This window comes from Triturus cristatus, chromosome 6 (assembly GCF_964204655.1).
Source record: "Triturus cristatus chromosome 6, aTriCri1.1, whole genome shotgun sequence".
Taxonomy (NCBI): domain Eukaryota; kingdom Metazoa; phylum Chordata; class Amphibia; order Caudata; family Salamandridae; genus Triturus; species Triturus cristatus.
In genome coordinates this window covers 991,944,234-991,967,927 of record NC_140589.1, presented here as the reverse complement: position 1 = coordinate 991,967,927, position 23,694 = coordinate 991,944,234, and the positions used below count along the sequence as shown (strand labels likewise).

At 44.3% G+C, this 23,694-nt stretch overlaps 1 protein-coding gene across 1 annotated transcript in view; it reads right to left on the bottom strand.

Annotated features, from left to right (window-relative positions):
* The window catches only part of SLC24A3 (solute carrier family 24 member 3), a 1,192,172-nt gene that overhangs the window by 100,034 nt on the left and 1,068,444 nt on the right, over window positions 1-23,694 (bottom strand). Inside the window, exons 14-15 of the mRNA XM_085611775.1 lie at window positions 18,407-18,521; window positions 15,276-15,388 (exon numbers count right to left, since the gene is read on the bottom strand). Of these exons, the coding sequence (XP_085467901.1) occupies window positions 15,276-15,388; window positions 18,407-18,521 (228 nt within the window). The remainder of the gene's footprint in view (window positions 1-15,275; window positions 15,389-18,406; window positions 18,522-23,694) is intronic.

Genomic DNA, 23,694 nt, shown 5'->3' with positions numbered 1-23,694 from the left:
AGCAAAACCCTATGCATGTAGGAATCGCTAAAGAATTAGCGATTCCCACAAATTCCTTAATTGCGATTAGCAAATTGCGATTTGCAATTAAGGAATGTCTTCCCATTCATTCCTATGGGCCTCCAGGCCCATAGGAATGAATTAGAGATTGCGGGAGCAATTTGCGAGTACCAGTAGGTACTCGCAAATTGCTCCCGCAATTTCGATGGTGCAAGGGTGTCAAAATGACACCCTATTGCACCCATGTATGTTCACTCTGCACAAATGTTGCATACACACATGCTCTAAGGGCATGTGTGTGGGCAACATGTAACTTAGAACAATGCAAAGAAGTGCATTTTTCTAAGTTTTCGCAAATTACCATGAGGTCCAGCCTCATGGTAATTTGCTCACGCTATTAGCGAAATCGCTATTTTTTAAAGTGTAATGCATTGCATTTAAGGAATCTCAATTAGGGATTCCTTAAATGCAATCGCTATTTAAGGAATCCCAATTTAGAGATTCCTTAAATAGCGATTTATGCATTTGGGATGATGCATCCCAAATGCAAAAATACCGGGAGCAAAGGGTCAGATTCTGAGAATCTGCCCGTTTGCGACCGGTATTTTGCTTGATGCATGTGCCTGATAGAGTACAAAAGTGAGTGCAATGTGGGACAGATTCTGAAAAACAGTAACTAAATGATTATCGGCAGCTGCAGTTCCAAATAAGCACGCGAGATGGTGGTACTGTAACTCAACTGAAATAAAAAGCTTTGATTTTCTTTTCAAGCAGTCATTGGTCGTAAGAAACTGTTTAGAGTACCAGTTTTCCACTTCCGATTTACTTTACTGATTTTATTTATACATTTCTAAACCGCATCTGCTACCTGAAAAGGTGTTCTGGGACTAGTAACGGCTTACTGTAATACTGAACCAAACAAGAAAGAAAATTAAAAGAGTGCAAAACCACGTATTCAAGGATTTCCTGAATGACAGGAGTAATGGGTGGAGATTATCAAAAGATGGCATGCGTGAACAGAAATCGATCTACCTCTACAGCCTCTGTGCTTACATTTAGGACAGATGAGTAACTAGGGATCCGAGGATCGTAGCAAGATGGCGACCGACAGGATGATATCGGAGGAATTTCTTTTGAAGATAAAGGGCCCGGTTTGATGGATAGCTTTGTGCATGTAATGTTCAAGAGACCGCTCGCGCACATGTTATCAGCGCTGCGGCCGTAATAACTACCTGGGACACTCGTTATGGTCTCAGCGTGATTCCGACTGCTTTTCGCGGGCCACGCCCCTTTATTTATAGTAAGCGCGTGACGTCACCGCTACCCCGCGTCGGAGAACACTACAGTGCACAATACACAGAGTTGAAGGTGATCCTTTTAGGCATGGGTAACCAGGGCAGTTTGTCCAAAGCTTTAATCGAAGATGAGTGGGGGGGGCTATATTAATTTTGCCACAGCAGCCTTGATTCTATACAGGCGCTCGCACAATAAATCACCAACCACCACTTACTTGTTAGCAAAAAAGGCCACTTTATTAAGACAGGTGCCAAATCATAATTTTTGCAATGCCATAACTTTCCAAAGTTTGTCTTCAAATCACCCCAAACCTAACCCCCAATGTAAAAACCCTACCCCTAAACAGAATCCCGACCCCTGTGTGCATTTTCCCCTACTTCTCATTTCCTGATCACGTGACTGCTCCCCCCTCCCCCGTTGGAGGATAGGCTAACCCGCTCAAGGCTGCCCACCCCCCCAGCAAAACCCCGCCTACCCAGGACACTATACAGCCGTAAAACAAAACACAAGAAAAACCTGTCTTATCGTGGCAAAAGGAAAAAGAACGTCGGTGTCATGCCAACACCAGGAAAAATTGGGGAAGAAAAAACAATGCTATGAAACCAGAGGGTGGGTGGGTGGGACAAAAAGAGTAAACCAGCCCCTCCTCCCCGCTCCCGAGGGCCCAGTGATTTTCCCGCCCCTGCCTCCCTCTACTTATTACCTTCGGCGCGCCTCGCGCCCCTAATCAACCCTCTACCCTGCACCTGGGTGGCCGCTCCATTGTGCGAAGCCACCCAGGGGGAGACCTGGCTCGCGCCCTGCACCCCCTGGGTCCCCCCTTCAGGGTGCCATCTGGGCCGTGGAGAAATAAAAAAAAAATCCATAGTCCAGCCGTCTCAAAATAGTTGCCCGAACCAAGACTGAGCGCACATGAATAGGCCTGGCGCAGGAGGATTTTCCGTAATGGCTTCAGTAAGGTGGAAAATATAGAAGTCAACTTATTAACCTGAGTGGCCTGAGAGGGATCCTCGCCAAATTGAAACCCGAGATTTCTCACGGCTGACGTGGCTAGGGGAGCACCCTTTCCAGACTAAGGCCAAAGATCTGGGGGGTAAGGATGTAGAATCCTTCGCAGGAGCAGAAAAGAGCCTCGGTTTTTATCTCCAGTGGTATTTGCGAGCATTGAAAGCAAGAGCGGCAGGGATGTGACGCATGCAGAGGAGGAAAGTCTCAAAGGGAGACGTGGAGAGGCTTGTTTGACTGGGAGGCATCTCATGGTTCATGCAAGTGAGTCCACAACTGTGAATACACAGAGTCTGAGGAATATGTTAAATAGAGCAGGGCTCAATGAAGCAGGATACCCTTGACCGATGGTCCTAAAGTCTGAATGAAACAGGGGAGATGGATAGCTTTACATATGTCTTCGAGGCAGGAGATAGCCCAGCTCAATGCAGAGCCCCCAAGGCTGCTTTCAGCCAGTCTGTAAATAAAGGTTTTGTAGATCTAATTATACCAGGCATTAAAATTGCCCTTAAAAATCATCATTCAGAGGCCATCAAGCACCAAGATAAAGGCCAAATCCGTGCATGAGAGGGGTGGATGCTGAATGGGTAGTGCCAAGCTAATGATGATGCTCCAGGTAATCTAACAGAAACCTATGAACATGTCTTTCTTGGATTTTTACTGAGAATCGTAGAAGTGCTGCTGTTGGATGAAAATTACTCAAATTGGAGGGATCAGCAGAAGTTTTCTTTTTAAATAGGAGAACAACCCTTGGTTTTTAGGTCTCGCCTAGCGTTGCAGCGCGCATGCGATGCATGCTCTGCGAGGCTTTTTGTCATCGGGATAATTTGGAAGTGGAGTTTAAGCTCCACCCATTATTTTGATTGGCTTGCGTCACCGTTGCGTTACCGTTTACGCTAAACACTGGCTTCCCATTGCAAATGAGGCGTTTTGGTTACCGCCCTGTCTCTTTCTCCGACGGCCCATGTGGACTCGATCGTTTACTTGCGGCGTTAGACGGTCTTCATAAATTACTGGGTAAGCACTTTCTTTTTGTCCTTCGTCCACGAAGCGCGATGCTGCAGCGCTATGCCCTCTAAATTTCTTTACTGAGCTTGGCGCCCGTTAGGGACACCAGGCTCACTTTATTTATTTATATTTTCGCGGGGTCCACTTCAGGGACACGTGCTCTGTTTTTTTGTTTTTTTAACTTTAAAACTGAGCGTGGTGCCACTTCAAGGACAATGCGCACGGTTTATTTATATATTTCTTAACTTTAACACTGAGTGCAGTGCCCACTTCAAGGACACAGCGTTAAAAAAAAACGAGCGGCGTCCTTCAAGCAGCGTCGCGCTCAGTTTTAAACTTAAGCATTTGCACTGCAATCCGACCTATTGCATTGCAAATGCTTGTTTGTAATGCGATAAAACTAACCGTGTGTGTAGGGTAACGGCTCATCATTAACAGAGAAAAAGGGAAGTGCATTTTTTTAAAGCAGAGTATATTTTCTTTTTAAAGTGGAGTGTATTTTGAACAAATGAATAATGAGATTTTGATTTTGTAATTTGTATACTGTTACCAATAACTAATGTATATCTCTTGGAATGTACCGAAATAAACTATATTTTGATGGTAACTGTTAATCCTGAACTTGGTGTATATGGTCCCCGGTGGCTGCCAGACATGGGCACAGCATCTCTGGGGTAGGCACAACCCTCCCTGAACACTACGGATCTCTGTGTAACTCATTGAGGTGCCTTGGTGCTCCTGGGATTTCAGCATGTCTGGAGATTTCCCGGGTTGAGTGACCGGCTCTCGGCCATGCCGCCGGCTCTGAATGCTGGGTGGTTCTAGGGCCCAGCAGCCTTTGTTAGTGGTCTCCATCCTGCCTCCCAAGCGGCACAACTCGTTCCTACAACAAACACTCCAGGCGTTTCTCTGAATGCGCCTGTGCGTCCTGAGGAGCTACACCTGTTTATACAATGAAGCAGAGCGCTAGAGCTGAGGGCGCCACCTCCAAGGAGCCTCTGTGACCCCCACACACCTTGTAATACATGCCTAAAGCGCTATGAAACCCCCAGCACAGGAAGGCAGGATGTCACCACATGAAGCGCTATGACAGATCCCCCGCATGAGGCGCCATTAAAAATCGCTCTCGCAGGGAGGGCGGGATGTCACTAGACCTTTTCAAAAGGTTTTAGCAATCAAGCCGCTATGTCTAGGACGGAAGGCCGACCTGAGCTACATAGCAAGACCTCCGACCCTCGGTCTAGGTCCAATCTCTCCCCGCAGCTCCGCTGTGCAGTCTCTTGCCTCCAGCCCATGACGTCCTCCTTGGGAGGTTCTAGGCTGCTGCCCAATCCTGCGCCTGCTGCCCGCTCCAACTGGGACCAGACTGCCTTGAACCACCGTAACCTTTCTCAGCCGTTTTGTTTCTTAATTTTTCCCTGTTGTGCCACTGTTTTTGTGTCCATCTGTGTCTTGCTCTAATTCCACCACTGTTTTTATTTTCTCGTGCCCGCCTGTTCTTTTTGCCTTTCGGCGCTGCTGCCCCTGCGGCCCCTTCTCCCTGGAATTCCCCCCGGGTAATTGCCCCCCGGAAAACCCCCGCTGCCGCCTCCGAACCTCTCCTCCCTCCCAACTCCCCTACTTAATGGAGGCCGCTGCGGGGGAGCGCGAGTAAGACCTCCGACCCTCGGTCTAGGTCCACTCTCTCCCCGCAGCTCCACTATGCTGTTTCTTGCCTCCAGACCCCGACCTCCTCCTTGGGAGGTTTGAGGCTGCTGCCCGCTTCTAGTGTCTGGTGCCCGCTCCAACTGGGACCAGACTGCCTGCAACCACCAGAACCTTTCTCAGCCGTTTTTTTTCTTAATTATTCCCTGTTGTGCCACTGTTATTGTGCCCATCTGTGTCTTGCTCTAATTCCACCACTGTTTTTTTTTTCTCGGGCCTGCCTGTTCCTTTCGCCATTCACCGCTGCTGCCCCTGCAGCCCCTCCATAATTTCCCCCGGGAATTCCCCCGCTCCGCCTCCCAGCCTCTCCTCCCTCCCACTCCCCTACAGCGGGCACACCGCCGGCGTGCCAAAGGTTCGCCAAAGGCAAGCCCATCTGCGCCCATCTATGATCGGACCGCGGCCAGTGCCAGGAACCCTGGACCTTCCACTACCCATCACTACAACACCACCACCCTCCTCAAACTCAGCCCTGGAAGACTTAGAGAATGCCAACAGGCCTCGCCGAACACGGCCCAAGGCCAGTTCTCCTGCCTCCACTGCCGCCAGACCCTCAACGCCACCCAGGCCTTCAACACCGCCGACACCAGCACCGGCGACACCCTAAAATGCATCCTCCTCAACGTATGCTCCATACACAAGCACGCCATGGAAATCTGGAACCTACTCGACTCTCTCTCGCCCGACATCGCCTTCTTCACAGAGACCTGGAACAATGCATCCTCCACCCCCGACATCAGCACCGCCATCCCAGACAGATACAAGATCCAGAGGAAAGACCGCCCCAACCACCCAGGAGGGGGCCTTGCCATCACCCACAAGAGCACCCTCCACTTCACCACCTCCAGCAAACCCTTCCCCTCCGCTGAACACCTGCACTTCCAGATCCAGACCACCCCCAAAGCCACACTCCGAGGAACCCTCGTCTACAGACCCCCTGGCCCCCAAACACACTTCACCACCACCATCACAGACTTCATCGCACACCAAGCCATCGCCTCAACAAACTACATAATCATTGGAGACCTGAACTTCCACCTCGACAACCCCAGCGACCCCAACTCCACTATCCTTCGTGACAACCTCGCTAGCATCGGCCTTAAACAACTCATCAACACACCGACCCACAGAGCAGGACACACCCTCGAACCTATCTTTGCAGCAGCAAACAGCGTCCAATTCAGCCACACAACACAGCCGCCATGGACCGACCACCACTGCGTGCACTTCGCCATCAACAAACCCAAGGCACCTAAACCAGCCCCACGCCCACCACAAAGGAACTGGAGCAAGGTTACCGATGAGCAACTTAACTTCACCCTCACCCGAGACAACCACACCTGGGCACCTGACGCAAACAACGCAGCCTGAGAACTCCACACCCTGATCTCCAACTGCACAGACGATCTCACCCCGCTACACAACCCTGACAGACAACTCCCCAGGGAAGCCGCCTGGTTCACCACCACTCTCCAATTAGCCAGACGCACCTGCAGACGCCTGGAGAAGAACTAGAGAAACACCAAGACAACCGAAAACCACACCACCTACAAGGACGCCATGACAGACTACCACAACCAGATCAGAGCCACCAAGAGGAACTTCATCCACAACAAAATCCTGGCCAACTCCACCAACTCCAAGGAACTTTTCAGTGTCATTCAAGAATTCACCAACCCACACAGCGAAGCCACAGACATCACCCCATCCCAAGACCTCTGCGACAAGCCTGGAACCTATTTCCACCTTAGGATCTAAAACCTCTACGACAACTTCATCGACCATCAAACAGGCGCCACAGATGCCCCCCCCGCCCCCCCGAAACACCAGCCAGTCCACCATCTCCAACTGGACACCGATCACGGCAGAAGACACTGCCTCGACCATGAAAAGCATCCACTCGGGCGCCCCCACCGACCCCTGCCCCCCTCACATCTACCACAGAGCCGGGGCCACCATCGCACCCGAACTACAACGCACCATCAACACCACCTTCAAAACAGGCACCTTCCCAGACTACTGGAAGCACGCAGAAGTCAGACCCCTGCTCAAGAAGCCCACAGCTGACCCCACCGACCTCAAGAACTATTGGCCCATCTCGCTCCTCCCCTTCGCTGCCAAAGTTGTAGAGAGAACAGTCAACAGGAAACTGACATGATTCATTAAAGAGAACACCGTACTCAACCTGTCCCAATCCGGATTCCGAAGCAACCACAGCACAGAGACTGCCCTACTCGCCACCAGAGATGACATCCGCATCCTCCTGGACCAAGGCCACTCCGCAGCCCTCATCCTACTCGACCTATCAGCGGCCTTCAACACCATCTACCACCGCACACTAGTCCCCAGACTACACAACGCAGGCATACAAGGAACAGCCCTGGACTGGATCCGATCATTCCTCACCGGTAGAAGCCAAAGGATCAGATTCCCACCCTTCCTTTCTGACCCCACGAAAATCACCTGCAGAGTCCCACAGGGTTTATCCCTGAGCCCCACCCTCTTCAACATCTACATGGCCCCCATCGTCCGACAACACGTCCTCAACATCGCATTCTACGCTGATGAAATCCAGCTCATCCTCTCCCTCACCAAAGACCCCACCACTGCCAAACGCAACTTCCAGAAAGGAATGCAAGACATCGCAGTCTGGATGACCAACAGCTGCCTGAAGCTCAATGCCGAGAAGACAGAAGTCCTCGTCCTCGGTACCACCCGTTCTGCATGGGACAGCATCCAGTGACGGACCGCCCTCGGAAGCCCACCTACCCCCTCGGTTCAGGCCAAGAACGTTGGCATCGTACTCGACTCATCACTCACCATGAACCGACATGTCAACGCCGTCACCTCCAGCTGCTTCAACACCCTCCGCATCCTCCACAAGACCTTCAAGTGGGTCCCCCCTGAGTCAAGGAAAACAGTCACCCATGCACTGGACTATGGAAACACACTCTACGCCGGCATCAACAAGTTCCTACTCCGCAAACTCCAGGCAATACAGAACACCGCCGCCAGACTCATCCTCTGCATCCCCCGTCACAAACACATCAGCCAAAACCTACGAAGTCTCCACTGACTCCCAGTAGAAAAAAGAGTCACTTTCAAAATCCTCACTCACACCTACAAATGCCTACACAACAACGGACCCAAATACCTCAACGACAGAATCAACTTCCTCGTACCCAAAAGAAACCTCTGATCTTCCAACCTCACACTGGCCGAAACGCCGCGTATTCACAGAGCCTGAGAAGGCGGAAGATCCTTCTCTCACATTGCAGCCAAGAACTGGAACGAGCTACCGGCAGACATCAGACGCGCCCCCTCCCTGAACACCTTCAGGAAGACCCTCAAGAGCCTGCTCTTCAGCTAAACAGATCTGCGGACCCCCCCCCCCTCCTCAGCGCCTTGAGACCCTCAGGGGTTAGTAGCGTGCTTACAAATCTCTGTGGGCAAAGTTTTGTAACACCCCATTGCCCCTTCCTTGCCCTCTCTTCAGCCTCTCACCCCTGCTGACGCACATCAACAAAACCATCATCAGCCTGAGGCAGCTAAGCTATCAGTGATTTAGGTGAGCTGGGGGGGAGCTAGAGATGTTTTTGTTCAGGAGCCAGTCACTGCTCATCCAGGGACTGACCAGTGAACTCAAAAGCCTCCACCCCCTACTGCCTCATTTAATTTGCCAGCATCAGCAGAGGCGCCACATTTCTCTTGCCCAGGGCGCTATCTCTAAAAAGGTAGGATCTGGATGGAGTCCGTAATTAGTCCTACAAGATCGCGTGTAGACAGCAGAAGGGCTAAACCTGCAAAGATTAACAAGCATTTGCAATGAAATAGGTCCCGCAATTGCGAGATTTTGAGCTATTGGCACTGTAAATGACAATGACTTTAATTTGTGTTTAAAAAACATGCAATAATAAAAGACATTGTCATTTACAATGTTAATAGCTCCAAATCTCGCAATTGCGAGACCTATTGCATTGCAAATGCTTCTTTTCACTCCGACTGGACATTAACAGCAGAAAGCAATACGCTACTGATGTAAGGTAATGCTCCATTATAGAGGCAGCCATCTCTTGCCGCTTCTTGGGAGGTGGATGACCGAGTGGTGAACCAGTGGAAATTGAGTGGAAATTGAGTGGACGAGTGTCAGAAAACCATTTGTATCTATCGGTCGAAAATCCGACAGTGAAGGTGGAGTATCGAAGCCTCATTGGTGAGGGAGAGGGGTAGTAATCCAGTAATCTGGACACAATCTATGATGGAACTGAAATTTAAGAGTGCATGCAGATGTTCACTGGTCAAGTCCACTTGAGAATTTCGTCCTCAAAAAGTTGATCCAATTATCACATAGTAACTGAGAGGGAACAAAAGATTGCAATGGGCATCTAAGATTGCTAATGTGTGTGCAATAAAAAAACCTTTCGCATGGGTTGGATTCCAGAAATATTTCCGTCACAAAAAAACCTGTCTTGGCAGAAATTATATGTGTTTTATACATTTTAAAGGCAGATACATTCTATTTTAGTTTTGTGGTTAAAAGGCCAGAATTTTAATATTTTTATATCCATGCTCAGCATTCCTCAACGTATCATTATACCATGAGGCAGAAGGTGCATGCTTGTGCTGCCAGTTATCCTTTGGTTGTTTTCTTTGAGCTAACCATCAAGACAAAGGTTCAAAGAAGGATGTTGTGTATGAGCAAGGCAGACAGCTACAGCCTCCGGGGCTAATTTAGCCCACGCCTGGACAAAGACAGGGAGGCTCTTAGTAGTACCCTTGGATATGAGTGTTATTGGCCCAGTGATCTGAAATTGTACCATAGAATGGTCTGACCAAATTTGGGGGAAATAGACCCCAAGGTCTCCAGGAGTGAAGATTAAATCAGGTGTATGGTGGTCTTTTTGTGTTTTGTCGGAAACAAGGCACCTAAAGAATTAATAAGGTCCATTGCATGGTACCAGTAGGAACATCTGCCCATACATTAACATTTTCGAACACAACAAAAGCCTCGTGAGGTAAGAGCAGGGGGGTGATGAAATCAGAGAATGACTCTGCAAACTTAGTAGCCGGGCCAGGAGGGCGATAGCTAACAATAACAACAAAAGAGTTACAACAGGATAAATTTAAAAAGAAGGCCAACAATCCTGCTGCAGGAAAATCCATGGTTGAAGAACCATGAGATTCAACTGCTCTTTAAAAAGTAATGCAAGCCCACTTTCCCTTTGTGAGGGTAGGTGTAGGTTGATGACTTCATAACCTTCTGGACATGCTCTACCTAAGTTGTAATTTGAATTGTTAGTTGTCTATGGGCCTGATTACAAGCATGGCAGTCCACTTGACCGCCATAATTGTGGTGGCGGTCTGACCACCACCACACAGCGGCACCGTGCACTGCATTCTGTGTGTGGCAGTCAGACCAACACCTCTGCCGAGATCCAGGATTCTGCAGCTTGGCGGTGGTGGTCTGAGGCAGGAATATGCTGGAAGTGCTCTGCAACACTACCAAGCATATTCCAAGTTACCTAACTACCACCCTTTCCATGACGGTGAGCCCACCATAATAAAGGGTAGTGGCGAGCCAACTAAGGGGGCCTTAATACTGAGCAGCAGGAGAAGATATTTTGCCCAATCACCCCGGCTAGAGAGTTGTGTACCTACCTCCAATAGGTTTTAGAATTAAATTTTTATGGGCAAGTTCGAATTAACGGAGACAAAAGTCTAACTTTACTACTCGTAAATGCCCTTTGTTAATATTGAAAGTCGCAAAGTTAGACTTTTGTCTCAGTTTACCTTAGTGAATCAGGCCCATACTCTTCAAGATGGATCAACTTCCACATTTCTGGTTACCCGAGTAATTTAGTTATGAGAAATTTTGGGCAGTGCTCCACCCCTCATTCTCGAATCTAGAGGACTGAGGCCTATAGTCCACTAATGTTAGGAGCTTTATTTAAGGGCCACCAGAAATGATGCCTACAACTGCTACGCACCCTAATGTTATGGGAAGCACTTTGATAGATTAAACTGCCACATACGTATGTTTCCATCTGAAGATACCTTTGTAAATTGGTACCTGTATTGTACGGTATAGTATTTACTTTGGAGTCATTTTTACGAGCCCCAAGTTAATGTTAAGTATTTGTCTGTTGGTGTGCAATGTAGCAGAAAGGAACGAAGGGGCATATCATCAAGGCGCCGCGATAAAATTATCGTCGATTTAGCGTCCGTTTTTGGGCGAAAAGCGGCGATAATTTTATCGCATGATCAGCAAGGTCACACTATCGCGTGAATCCATGCCTCAGCGCCTGTTTCCTTAACACCCAGCATCTCAACTCTAATGAGATGCGTAGTAGGCGTTCCTCGCTAAAATAACGTGAGACATGTCGCTAACACAACTTACTCCTATCAGCAATCTGGCCGCAAACCCGCGTAGAGACGATAATTATATCGCTAACTGGGCTTACGCTGCTTTGATTACGCCTGTTTTCAAACTGATTTACCCATTATATCCAATGGGAGGTGGATTGTAGGGATGAGTCCGCCCTACCCTATCAACAAGGATCTGACTATTGCTGTGCTGTTATCATTGGGTTTCCAGCGATAATCGCACACTTTCGCCGCTATCGCTGGATTTCCTATCGCATTGGAGATAAGCGTTGCTGATAGCGTGCTATCTCTGCGATAAAATCCAGCGATAGCCGGCGTTAAGTTAAAACGCGCTAAGCGCGCTTAGTGATGATTATCGCATCTTGTTGCTGATATGTCCCTAAGTTTTCTGTGGCACATTAATTTTTCTGCTGTGCATTGACTGTTTTTTCCACTCCCTGAATCTTAAGATTGATAAGTAAATATGTTTGCTGTTGCAAAGGTATAATGCTCCTGGGTAGTAAACAGACATTTAAGTATTAAATTACCTGTGGATGTAACCTCCTGAGCCTGGCAAAAGTGCCTTGTGGCCCTCCCCCCCATTATGAGGGGGAGAGTCACTGATTGCCTCAGACTTGGGTGTTCCAGTTTTGAGCCCTGAAGTGCCCAGGGCTGAGTGTCAATCAGTAACAACTGGTCACAGAGTCGGGTGGGGTAAGCAGTCTCACTGACCCCATCCAACTCTGTGATGGGTGAGGGACTTCTGCCTTCCCTTACTGGCTGACCATACTTCAGTCAATGAGGGAAAGCAACTGTCCCAGCCCTCCTGACACCTCCGAGGCTTTCCTCCCGGAGAGCTGCATTGAAGGTTTTATTGTTTTAAAAAAATGTTTGATGTGTATGTGCATCTATGTATGAATGTATTTGTGAGTGAGTGTTGTGAATGGGTGTGTGCGCATGTGTGTGAATGCATGGGCGTGAGTGTGTGTGTATGTGTGCGTGTGGCCCCCTACCTGGTAAAATTTCCGGTCGCCACTGATAGTGGCAATGATGTCTGAAGAAACCTTAGACTAAATTCACCAATATTCACTCGATGGAGTACAGTGTGATGCTTAGCTGCAATGTCAATGATTGAAAACTGTGACCACTATATTTAAAGAGTGGCTAGCCAATGAACACGTCAGTAGTGTTTGCACTATTAGTGGCTGCTTTGTGGAATGCTACTCATGGCGCAAAGGGACAAATGTGAGCCTGTCTAGTGTAGTCTTTCTCCTAGAGGTATAATCTTTTGTAACAAATCCTAGATGTAGATGACTGTAGAGGGGCCAAACATGTATGAAGTGTGATTTGCACCCAGCACACATGCTATGTGTTACTTTTCTCGTTGACTGTTTGCAGTATAATTTTCACCTGGTTCCATTCTATGTTATGTTGAAACAAAAAGCCAGGTCGCACTCTCTTAATTGATTGTGCCAGGGCCGGCTTTAGCGCTGGTGGGGCCCAGTGCGACAATGGTTGTTGGCGCCTCCCCAGTGACCACCTCTAACATTCATTCCCTCACTACCACCCTTTAACAATGCCCCTCAAGTCTCCATAACCACTCCATCCCTCAGATGCATTAAATTAGTTGTATAGCGGCACGTATACCAGTGTAGGGTGTCAGAGCACTTTACATCACACACACAAAACACAGAGACAATCAATCATAGATGTGCAAATCAGTGTATAGGAAATGTTACATAAGACAGAGGACTATAAAGTGTAGGAGTCACATGTCATCCACACTGGTAGACAGTATAGTTTAATAGCTCACTGTTCTATGCTAGGATGTTAACTTTTTAACTGCAAGTAATAAAAGGATCTCTCACACAAAACCAATGACCCACTGCTGATCTATTTAAATTACATGCACTTTGTGATCTGCTGTTACAAGTTCTTTGCAGTAGGTATATTAACCATCTGCGCTACCCTACCATGACTCAAAGCTTCCACTACACAAACCTCCAGTCTTTCTGTAGGAAGGAAATTAATCACGGAGTTACCTTGACATTTTTATTGATGGCTGAAAACTGCTGGAGGCCAGAAGGCTGGCAGAAGGTCCTTTTAAAACTATTATAAACTGCAAACACGACGCTCCAGCTACAGCCACCAACAGAACAAATCATTACAATACACTCACATACATGAAAAGCATCAGCCTACTACCACTAGCGTAATGAAACTTGAGGGGGCCACCCTGCAAACTACATTGAGGGCCCCCAATCCGGACCCAGTCAAGAGCTGTCACACCAGGGTACTGTGCTCAGGTGGCCCCCTGGAGCTAGGCCCCCCGCACCGCAGGAGCTGCAGGACCTTTGTTACACCACTGTCTACTACCAATCCATCTCAAATAATCAGAAAACAGACTCCAGGCTGTGACGGAATCCTCAAGACTGGGGCGTGAATGTACTGGAACTCCAAGAGTGCTGTGAGACCATGGTAAGGGTAATGCAACACTATATATATTTCTGCAACATAACCTACATAGCGTGCAGATATGACATGGAGATGTTACAGCAAAGGATAACATGACATAACCTCTAGTGGAAAGCAATGAAGGCCAGGAGCAGAAAGCATCATTTTTAATACAGACACTGTGTTGGTTAAACAACCCTGGGCGTAGTTTGCGTAGTAGCGCTACGCGTAGCTACGCAAAGTGCACTACGCGAGATACGCGTAGCACTACGCGAATTGCGTAGTGCACGGCTCGCGATGATTGCACAGTGCCGGATGCTTGTCCGCACTTTGCAATCATTGAAAACGGCATCCTGCACAGTACGAGTTGTCGTTTTCTCAACGCGGTCTGATAGTTTCTCATCGTGAGCGGTCGTGAGCATATGTGATCACTCGCAATGAGAAACCTGAACTCCCCGCGTTGAGAATCTCGCCGGGAGGTTTATTTTCCACGCTCGCGATCGGCAACTTGATGTTGCTGATCACGAACGAGGAAAAAGTCTCGCCGGGATGTCATTTTGCTCGCTCGCGGTCACCAACTTGACTTTGAGGATCGCGAGCGAGCAAAAAATACCAACTACGCTATGCTACGCGTTGTTGCACTGTGCTACATGCAATTCGCTTAGCGCGAAGTAGCACAAACTACGCAAACTATGCGAGCGTAGCGTAGTTGTCCGCCCAGGGTTAGAAACAAGCTACAGACTGAATTTGTCACAAATCAAATTTCTCTGTTTTGTTTTGACAGTCACCAGAACTTCCATGTCATAGTTTATTTTAACCAGAAACTGTTGGTGGGATTAAAGATTGATACATATCCGACAGATGTACAATACACAAGTAGCATAAAGGATCACAAACCAACTTTACATTTTTTAAACTGATCTAAATACCAATAGGCTGAATCATAAAATAAGGAATCACTGAGGGCCACAGAATGCCCTACCTTAATAATATTCTTTTATCAGGTTACAATTTGCAACACCTGTGAATGGCTGCAATTGCAGGATGGTTGCCAGTAAGGGACAGCAGACCACCATCCCTGTCAATGCATTTCTTAAAATGGAAAACTTAGTTTTGGCAGCCCATTTTCCTTAAAGGTAACAGGGATGCTTTTGTAATTAGCGATTCGCAGGGTTTGCGGCCGCTAAACCATTTAGTTAATCTGGCCCTGTATCCCATTGGTTTCCAGTCACCAATATAATGATATTCCACAATAGCTGTGCATCTTACTTATGAAGTCCTTAAATACTGAATACTAATTCAAAGCCAGCTTGTTCAGCAACTGTATTTTCTCTTTTCCACAATGCAAACAAATCCTGACCTCAAATAAGAGTGTTAAATAGCAAGGCTATGTAGAAATATTTGCTCATACTGCACTTTGCACCTTAGGGATAAAAGTAACTTACGTAGGAACCATAGTCGATAGCCAGAGTCTGTAATGCCCATGGGAGACCGAGTCCAATTAGAATGTCAAAGACGTTGCTTCCAATCGAGTTCGATACCGCCATGTCCCCCATACCTGTAGGAGAAGTAGACCAGTATCTAAAGAAGCTTTTTGGCAAGGTTACAACAAACCACGCTGTGATTTCTTCTAGAAATAAAGCACCTGATCTGGGATGATGCTTTCACACAGTAGAAAAGTATCTGTTCCTTCAAATAGGAGCACTCAATTGCTACAAGTTGAACATCATTCAAATATTGTTGGAAAATGTCAACAGAAAAAGATCTTTCCAAGAGTGTGGGTTAGGCTCAGCCACATGTTGGTTTTCTTATGTACGGTATTTTGATTGGGCATAAGTAGTCTGCTCACTAAAAAAAGTACTTGTACTGCAATTGTTTTGCTAGTGGGAAAGATCATGCTCAGTACAGCAGGTCAATACAGCAGGTCTTTGCTGGTTATGGTAGAAAACCAGTCATCAAGGTAATAGGGCAGATCTGTTTATTTTTAAAAGCTAAGATAAAGGCAGTAAGCCTGACATATTTATTATGTAAATCATATTTTAAAGTCAATAGACAATTAAGTTACATTGTTATTACCTAAATTAAAGTATTTTGTTACATGTAATCTCATAGGTTATCATAGTTGGCAAGTGTTTTAGTGTTAGTTACTTCCTCTGACAAACAGCTGGGATAGATTTGCACTGTGATTATCCTTTCTAGGTCCTGATAGGAGAGATAGAATATTGCTTTACCTTTACATTTGAAAACATTTGTAACTTTGCGACTGTTTGCCTGGCAATCACCTTGTGTAAAAGCTTACACTCAATAAAGTAGGCCTAAATTGGCTATGGTGGCTAACCAATGAAAAAGGCAAAAGGCTTGATTCTTTCCATGGGAAATTACATCCTGTGTCACAGTGTTGATCTCTTTATTAAGAAACATTATCAGAAAAGAAGTTGGCCTGGCTTAACCCCTTGAGTGCCCCGCCCTTTCCCTCTCCTGTGCCGGCCCTTTCATTAGCGGGCGGGGTCCATGACGAGATAGTCTCGTCATGGGCACAGCGCAACCGCGCTCCATGACGAGACTATCTCGTCATGGGCACAGAAGGGGTTAATTGTTCTGAAAAGCACTTGTTAAAGCCAAAATGGCTTTACCTGTAGATTATCAAACTGTGTTACAGGCTGTAGACAGGCATTTTGTTATATGAAATCTCATAGATTACCTTAAAAGGCAAGGATCATGGTCACACCTTCTGACAATCCTTGTACCCATGTTATGTCTTTTCAAGAGGTATTGTAAATTGTATTGCAAACTGCCATTTTGTACACATTTATAATTGTATTGCTGCATGCTTAATGGTTTACAGATTATGTGTACATCACTAGGCCTGTGCTAGTTATGGCATCAAGCCAATGGTAATGGATAACGGTCTTATTGGTTCACTGAGAATAGTCATGTCAGATTCCATAGGTTTAATCTCTTTAGTTTGAAAATGTATGACAAAACCAGTAGGCCGGACTTACTTATTGTGAAAAGCATGTGTTAAATGCAATGTTGTTGGCAAGAGTTTTGGTGTTGGTGACCTACTCAAACAAACCAGGCAGATAGAAGATTTGCTCTATGACAATCATAAATATGCCTTCTTAGGAGGAATTTTATATTATTCTTACAACTGTAATTTTGTAAATATTTATAATTTTATTTTTGTATATCAAATGGTTGCATCGGGAGAAGGCTCATGATTGCTACAGTAGGTCTAAGTTGGTTTTAGTAACAAGTCCGTGATAAAGGCTCTTGACCTGATTGGTTCACCGGGAAAAATTATGCTAGATGCAATAGGTCTGATCTATTTATTATAAAAAGTTACAAAGACAATAAGCCTTATTTATTTATTATGAAATGCATATATTAAAGCCAACAAGCTTTTAAGGGTAGATTTTAATTGCACAGTGTTAAATTCTGCAGACATGTATTTTGTCACATGATACCTTTGTAAGTAAGGATTTTAGTATTGATTACCTCCCTTTGACATTACCAATGATAATAGATTTACACTTTAATAATCCTTGATAGAAACATTTTAGAAAGGCTTCACAGGCATAGTTGTCTTCTACTATATTGTATTAAAGAAATGTTGAAAATAATCATATAAACAAAGAACGTATGAAATGAAAGGCCAGCTATATACAGAGAAAATGAAAACTAAAGGAGTGGCCCTCCAGGTAGGGCACTGAAGCCCACTTATTTTCAGGTGGATGCGTAGAGATGCAATCACTCACAGGGCAATGATGCAAGGTGAGCAATACAGGTTAGGTATAGATTGACTGTAAGGACATGTTAGGACTGGGGTGGGGTAAGGAATCAGATTTAGGTTATGAGATCAGGGGTTGGGTTAAGGTTGAAGAAAGGGATGGTGTTAGGAAAGGTCTAAGGTAATGTATTATCATAGGGGTTGACGTAATGGTTAATGTTAGGTTTAGAATTTAAGTGAGGTGTGTGTAAGGAATGGGATAATAGTAAGGTCAGCTTAAAGGGTAGGGTTAGGATTCGGGTTACTGTAATGAAGGGTGTAAGAAGACTTTATGGGGTAAGGCACCATAGGAGCTAGTAGATGGGTATGGTGGTGTCCCGCATTAATGGCAGACACAATGTGGTGTAATTGGTTCAGGTTTCAGATAGGGCTAAAGAGGGAGTCATAGTTAGGGGTTATGACAATGGTTAACATGTGCCTATGTCCAATTCACAAATATTGTGGCAGAAATTCTACATTTTAACTTTACATTTTTGCATTTTGCCAAAATATAAATGATTTCCATGAGTCTTTTACATCTACTTTTTTGTTTCCAATGTTGCCCACGCTATATGCATTGTACTTTATTGCATACAATCTATTTCACAATATTTTATCGCATGTAATATGATTTCAGTTCATTTGAGGATTTTAACAATTTTCAACCAACCATGGAGGTGCATGCAACTTCAGAAAGATTTAGGTTCTGGGCATTGTCAGAGTATACTTATTGCACATCGGCTTGTGACACAACATGAAATCCAGATGTCCATGCATAAGACTCCACACCAAGAGACATATGATTACCTTGCCTTGCCACTATGAGGCTTGCCATGCAGTCAGGTACACTTGTTCCAGCAGCCAGAAAAGTAATGCCCATGATAACATCTGGAATACCTAAGGTGAAGCCAATTATTGTAACCTAGCAAACAGAAAAACATGTATTTAGAAACAACATGGTACTTGTAAAATATCAACATTTTTTAAAAAGCAATAGGGTAGACAATGCAGTAGAGAACAGAAATATAAACTGTTGTGTTCAATGCGTGCAGGATCACACATTCTGGGTAACCTGATTTGCTAGGTTTTTCTTAATATGTTTCTAATTATTAATCCTGGAGTTTGCCTGGATGGCCGAGACCTATTTTGCAGAATTTAAAATACATTCCCAAGACAGAAGTGTTGGAACAGAATAAGTGGAATCTGACTACTTGTTAGAATTGTACAATTTATATACATATTCTGAATACCATATTGTATATAGCTGTGCCTATTTGTGAAGTGTGCCAAAGAAACAAGGCACCCAGGCCCTAGAGATCAGTTCTAGAGAGCCAAAATAAAATTACTAAATCAGTAACACTTTCAATTGCTTAAAATTGTTTAACTCTGGATCTCTCCAATCTCAAGGTTTCTGGCAGTCCATTCCACATGGCTGCCCCTAATGCAGTTAGGTTACTCCCTCACAAAGAACTCTGAACTGCGTAGTATTGCCCCAACACATGTGACTCACTTACAAGGACATTTAGATCAATGAGTTAGTTGATTAAACAGACAGAAAGTCAATTCGCATCTATTTTATCACTTGTGGTAATTGTTTGAATGGGTGTACATCACTTGTTTTACCTGGTGTTCATTTCCCCTGCACATCCGGGAGCAAAGGATAGTAATACATGCAAACATAGCACAGTTATTGTTTATTCAAGTTATTCCCCATTATTTTGCTGGCAGGTGTATATTGAGTGGACAAACACATCTGAGTTCTGACAGAAGTGTTATTTTCCCAGCATGTTTTGGTACTTGGTAATTCGGCATGTGTCAAAGTTACCAAGTTAGAATCTTCACCTGAATTAAGGTCAAGCCATTACAGTCTTTTAAATTAAATTCTTTTTATTCAGTATTTAAGTGTTTGACAGTATATTTAGAACCCACAAGCATCAGTTCTGTTTTGTTGGCTGAGTGGCCAACCTGTTACTTTCCATCCAAATCTTATCAGCTCAGAAGTGCTTATCCACTGAGGAAGCATCTTCTCCATAGTTAGCCTTCAACTTGAAGAATGTCCGTGTGTAATCCGTGCACTTATGATTACCCAACCCGCTCACTATTATTTAATTCTGCAAACAATATAGTAGCCTTTAAACAGAGAATCCTGAGCTTTGATGGATACCACATACAGACGTAGCAAAATGTATGATTTTGAGACTTGTGCATACATTTTATTGTCTTTCATCTAGATAGGACCAATAATCAGTATGTTTCCGAGGTCCTCAAGATCTGCTTGTTCTGAAGGATCATAGTGATCAATTATCACTAGTCAATAGTGCTAAAGTCCTCAGAGAAGTGAAGCATCAGCCATAGGGATGCATTTCCTCCATCAGCCCCACTCCAAAGATCCTCTGTTATAACAGAATTCCCATCTTTGATCTGTGGCTGCCTTTTCAAAGTCTCTTTTTAGAAAAGACACATTAGCGATTGGTCTCGGAAGACATACTTGGGAAAGGATCAACCTCTTATAAAGAAGGTTTTAGTTACTTGTATTCTCTGGTCTTTATTGACATGTGCTCCGGTGTTATAAATGTTATAAGAGGAGCACTAGTAACCAGAAAGCGGTATGGATAATACAGTTTTATGAGGTCCACCAAGCACTGTTAGTTTTTAGGAATTTACATCGCTACATCTATCTTTTGAAATACTATTATTTCAGGGATATAATTTGTTTTAAAATGTTGTATGAGCACTGATAATAACAATACATTGGACCAATCATATTGAAGGTGCTTGATATATTTTGTTCTTATCTATACATATACCGGTGCTAGTGCTCGCGTTTACATGGTTTAATTGCTGCCTTTATAGAGCACATATCCAGTTTCTATGATGTTTTATTATTCTATATTTTTAGTATAATATGAAAATTGTTCTGCTATTGTATATATTTTTAACATAATGAAATTTGTACTTTGTACATTTATGATTTGTTTCCAAATCGAACAAAGCTTGTGAACTGAACTGAGCAACCTAGGTATATACTCTGGCACCTCAGACTAGGGGAAGGATATATCTATAATGTACGAAATCTGGTTTAAATATGGCCTATTCGTATGTGTAATTTTTGTAGAGATACTTGATCTGCTGACACTGGACTAAGATTGAACTAGGATCTGCTATGGTGCATCAGTGGTGTCGGATTCAGAAATCAGCTTTGAATGGGTCTTTCGGGTCATGTTGTATTTGATCTCTCCCTTATGTTATGATTTTTTTTCTATAAAATAACTTTATATGCTAATGCACTTTATGTTGGGATCTTCTCTTATATGCTCAATGTTGCCGTACACTTCTATTTCTTTTCAAACTCTCTGGGTGAATGCAGCATGGTAAAAAGTAGTGAAAAGGTGTAGAATTCTACTGAGTTTGCATCTATAAGAAGAATCACAACAAGGTATGATGAACACTTGTACAACATATGTCCAAATTTGTGATTGTGACATTTGCCACTGAGAGAATGGCTGGGTTGCGTGAGTTCAATAATTTGCAAGATGGAACCATGATGACGTTTCACTGCTGTTGGTTAAAGCATTGGTGTGCCATAGAAAACTGAAAAGATAATTCCTTTAGCTGATTGATGCACACTTTCAGAAGGTTCTAAACCACAGAACAGAAACATCATCCTACAAAAATATTGACTCCAGAATATCTACAACCTTAATATCACCAAGGTAAGTATATCTAGGAAAGTATAGATTTTACGTCTTAACCTCGCATCTACGTACCATGAAGATGTACATTTCATAAAGATACATATTAAATTATTTATTTATTTTACAGTTTAATTTTGCACTCAAGTCTGATGCAGTACACAAGTGCTTTACGCTACAAAAATAACAGTATATTTTGAATCACAAATATAGAACTTAGCGAACTGTCTGATGGCACTTATGCAAATGTTGACAAAATGCACTTCGAATAGAAGAAAAAGCTCAAGTGAGAGCATTGAAAGAAGGGATGACAAATGTTTTCCGAAACTGAATTTGTGCAATTAAGATAGGGAGAAGGAAAATGGAAAAGTGACATTAGGTATTTGGTAACACAGCAAGATACATACAGCATATTAAAGAAAAGTGAACATCTAGATTTGGTGATGTAATGTACAATGAGGTAGCATTGTTAGAGCGTAGTAATATAGTAGGAGACAGATTGTGTACAAGAGACACAAGATGAGTGTTCAGTTACAAAAACATAGAGAGTAGGCAGCTAAAGCCTACGGTGTGCTGTACGGTTAAAGGCAGCCTAAAGCACAAGAAAGGTACAGCACAATCGGAGGTTATAGGGCTGTGTTGGTCATCCTAAAAGCGATGCTAAAATTAAGATCTGTGGTTAGATAGAGTCTGGAAAGGTGAGTCTGTAGATGTTGCTGAAATAACTGTATGGTGGGTATGAGCCTTTGGTCCTCTGGCAGAGTTTTTCATGGCTAAGTCTGAGATTCTGAGAAGGGCTGATGGTGAGAGCATGTTGATTTGAAGCTTAGGTTTGCTATCAGTAGATTGTTTTTACTTTTGAGGCCTCTTTTTCCACATAATAGTCTGTAGAGGTTGAAGAGGTAGGGTGGCGAGTTGAAATATAATGCTTCATAGGCTAAGCATCTTGATTTAAATTGTATTCTGGCCTCAATAGGAATCCAATGCAGATAAATGAGAATTGGGGTGCTGTGTCCTTTTTGGGGGATGAGAGAAGCCCAGCTGTGAAGTGGAGAACTGCTTTGAGTGGGTTGAAGGAAGATTGTGGTAGTCCTACTAGCACAGCTTTACCTATGTCCAGGTGTGAGCATATTAGTGTATGTGGTGCAGTGCTCAGAAGATTCAGAACACAGACAGATATATAATTAAGAATTGTACACCTATGCATGTGATTTCTATATTAATCTGTATATAATTAAGAATTGTACACCCGTGCATGTGATTTCTATATTAATCTGTATATAATTAAGAATTGTACACCCGTGCATGTGATTTCTATATTAATCTGTATATAATTACCTTGGTGGTAAAGTGGTCGTTGATATTCAGGAATAGATATTTTTGCAAATCGATATTGAACTAGCATTGAAATACACTACTGCAGAGATTTTTTTTCAAATTCCCATGCAGTAATAGAGTAAACTTGAAAAATGAATGCTGTAAATAAGTCAGTTACAAACATTCTCATTGGGGTTGTCATTTTCATTGATGCTTGCATTCTCCCATTGAGTCCATTAATATAGCATCAGGAATAAAAAAAAATGTATTTTTTCAAAGCTAAAATGCATTGAAATTGTATTACGGATGCAATGTTATCAAAATGAGAAGCTGGGTTTGATAATAAATGTCTTCAGTTCAGAAATCCCCCAAAATCTAATTTTCTCTCCCAGCATTCACTAATGCAAATCCACAGGATTCAATGTTAAATGCAACAATAAGAAACCCTTAGGAAAATCACAGAACAGAAACCACAAAGGTCGAATCTGCCAGTCCTCTTTCTATGTCCTCAGTGTCCCTCTTACCATTCAGTTTCTATAAACAACACTGTAGTTCCAAAATAGCAGATTTTCTGCATTCTCTTAAGTAAGCCTTAGTTGGAATAATTTGTTTATATACTATGCTTGTACAGCAGCAATCCTGTTTTTTGCCTGTGTAATATATTTTATCAGCAAATGTTCATTTAACATTTATTTTACTCACTAAGTCTACCCATGTCAAGTAAACATTTAATCTAGTGGAGAGGTGTGGCTCACTGGTTAGAGGTGGCAGACCCGTAAGCAGAGAATCGGCCAGGGACCAGGGTTCAATTCCCGACGCGGCAGGGTCGTGGACCAGGGTCAAAACGGACTCGATAATTCTCGCCTCGGTACCTACTGTAACCAGGAACACACTCGGCAACTCTGGGCATTAAGCTTGCCTCATCTCTACAACGGCCCCCCACAGACGCCGGGGATGCCTGGTTTCACCTTGGAGATACCCAGAAAGGGACCATCTCACAGGGAAAACCAGGACGGGTTCCCCAGCGGTCTTCAGCGCCAGGATACTCCATGGAGTCACAGTGCGCTTTACAAGTACACCTACACA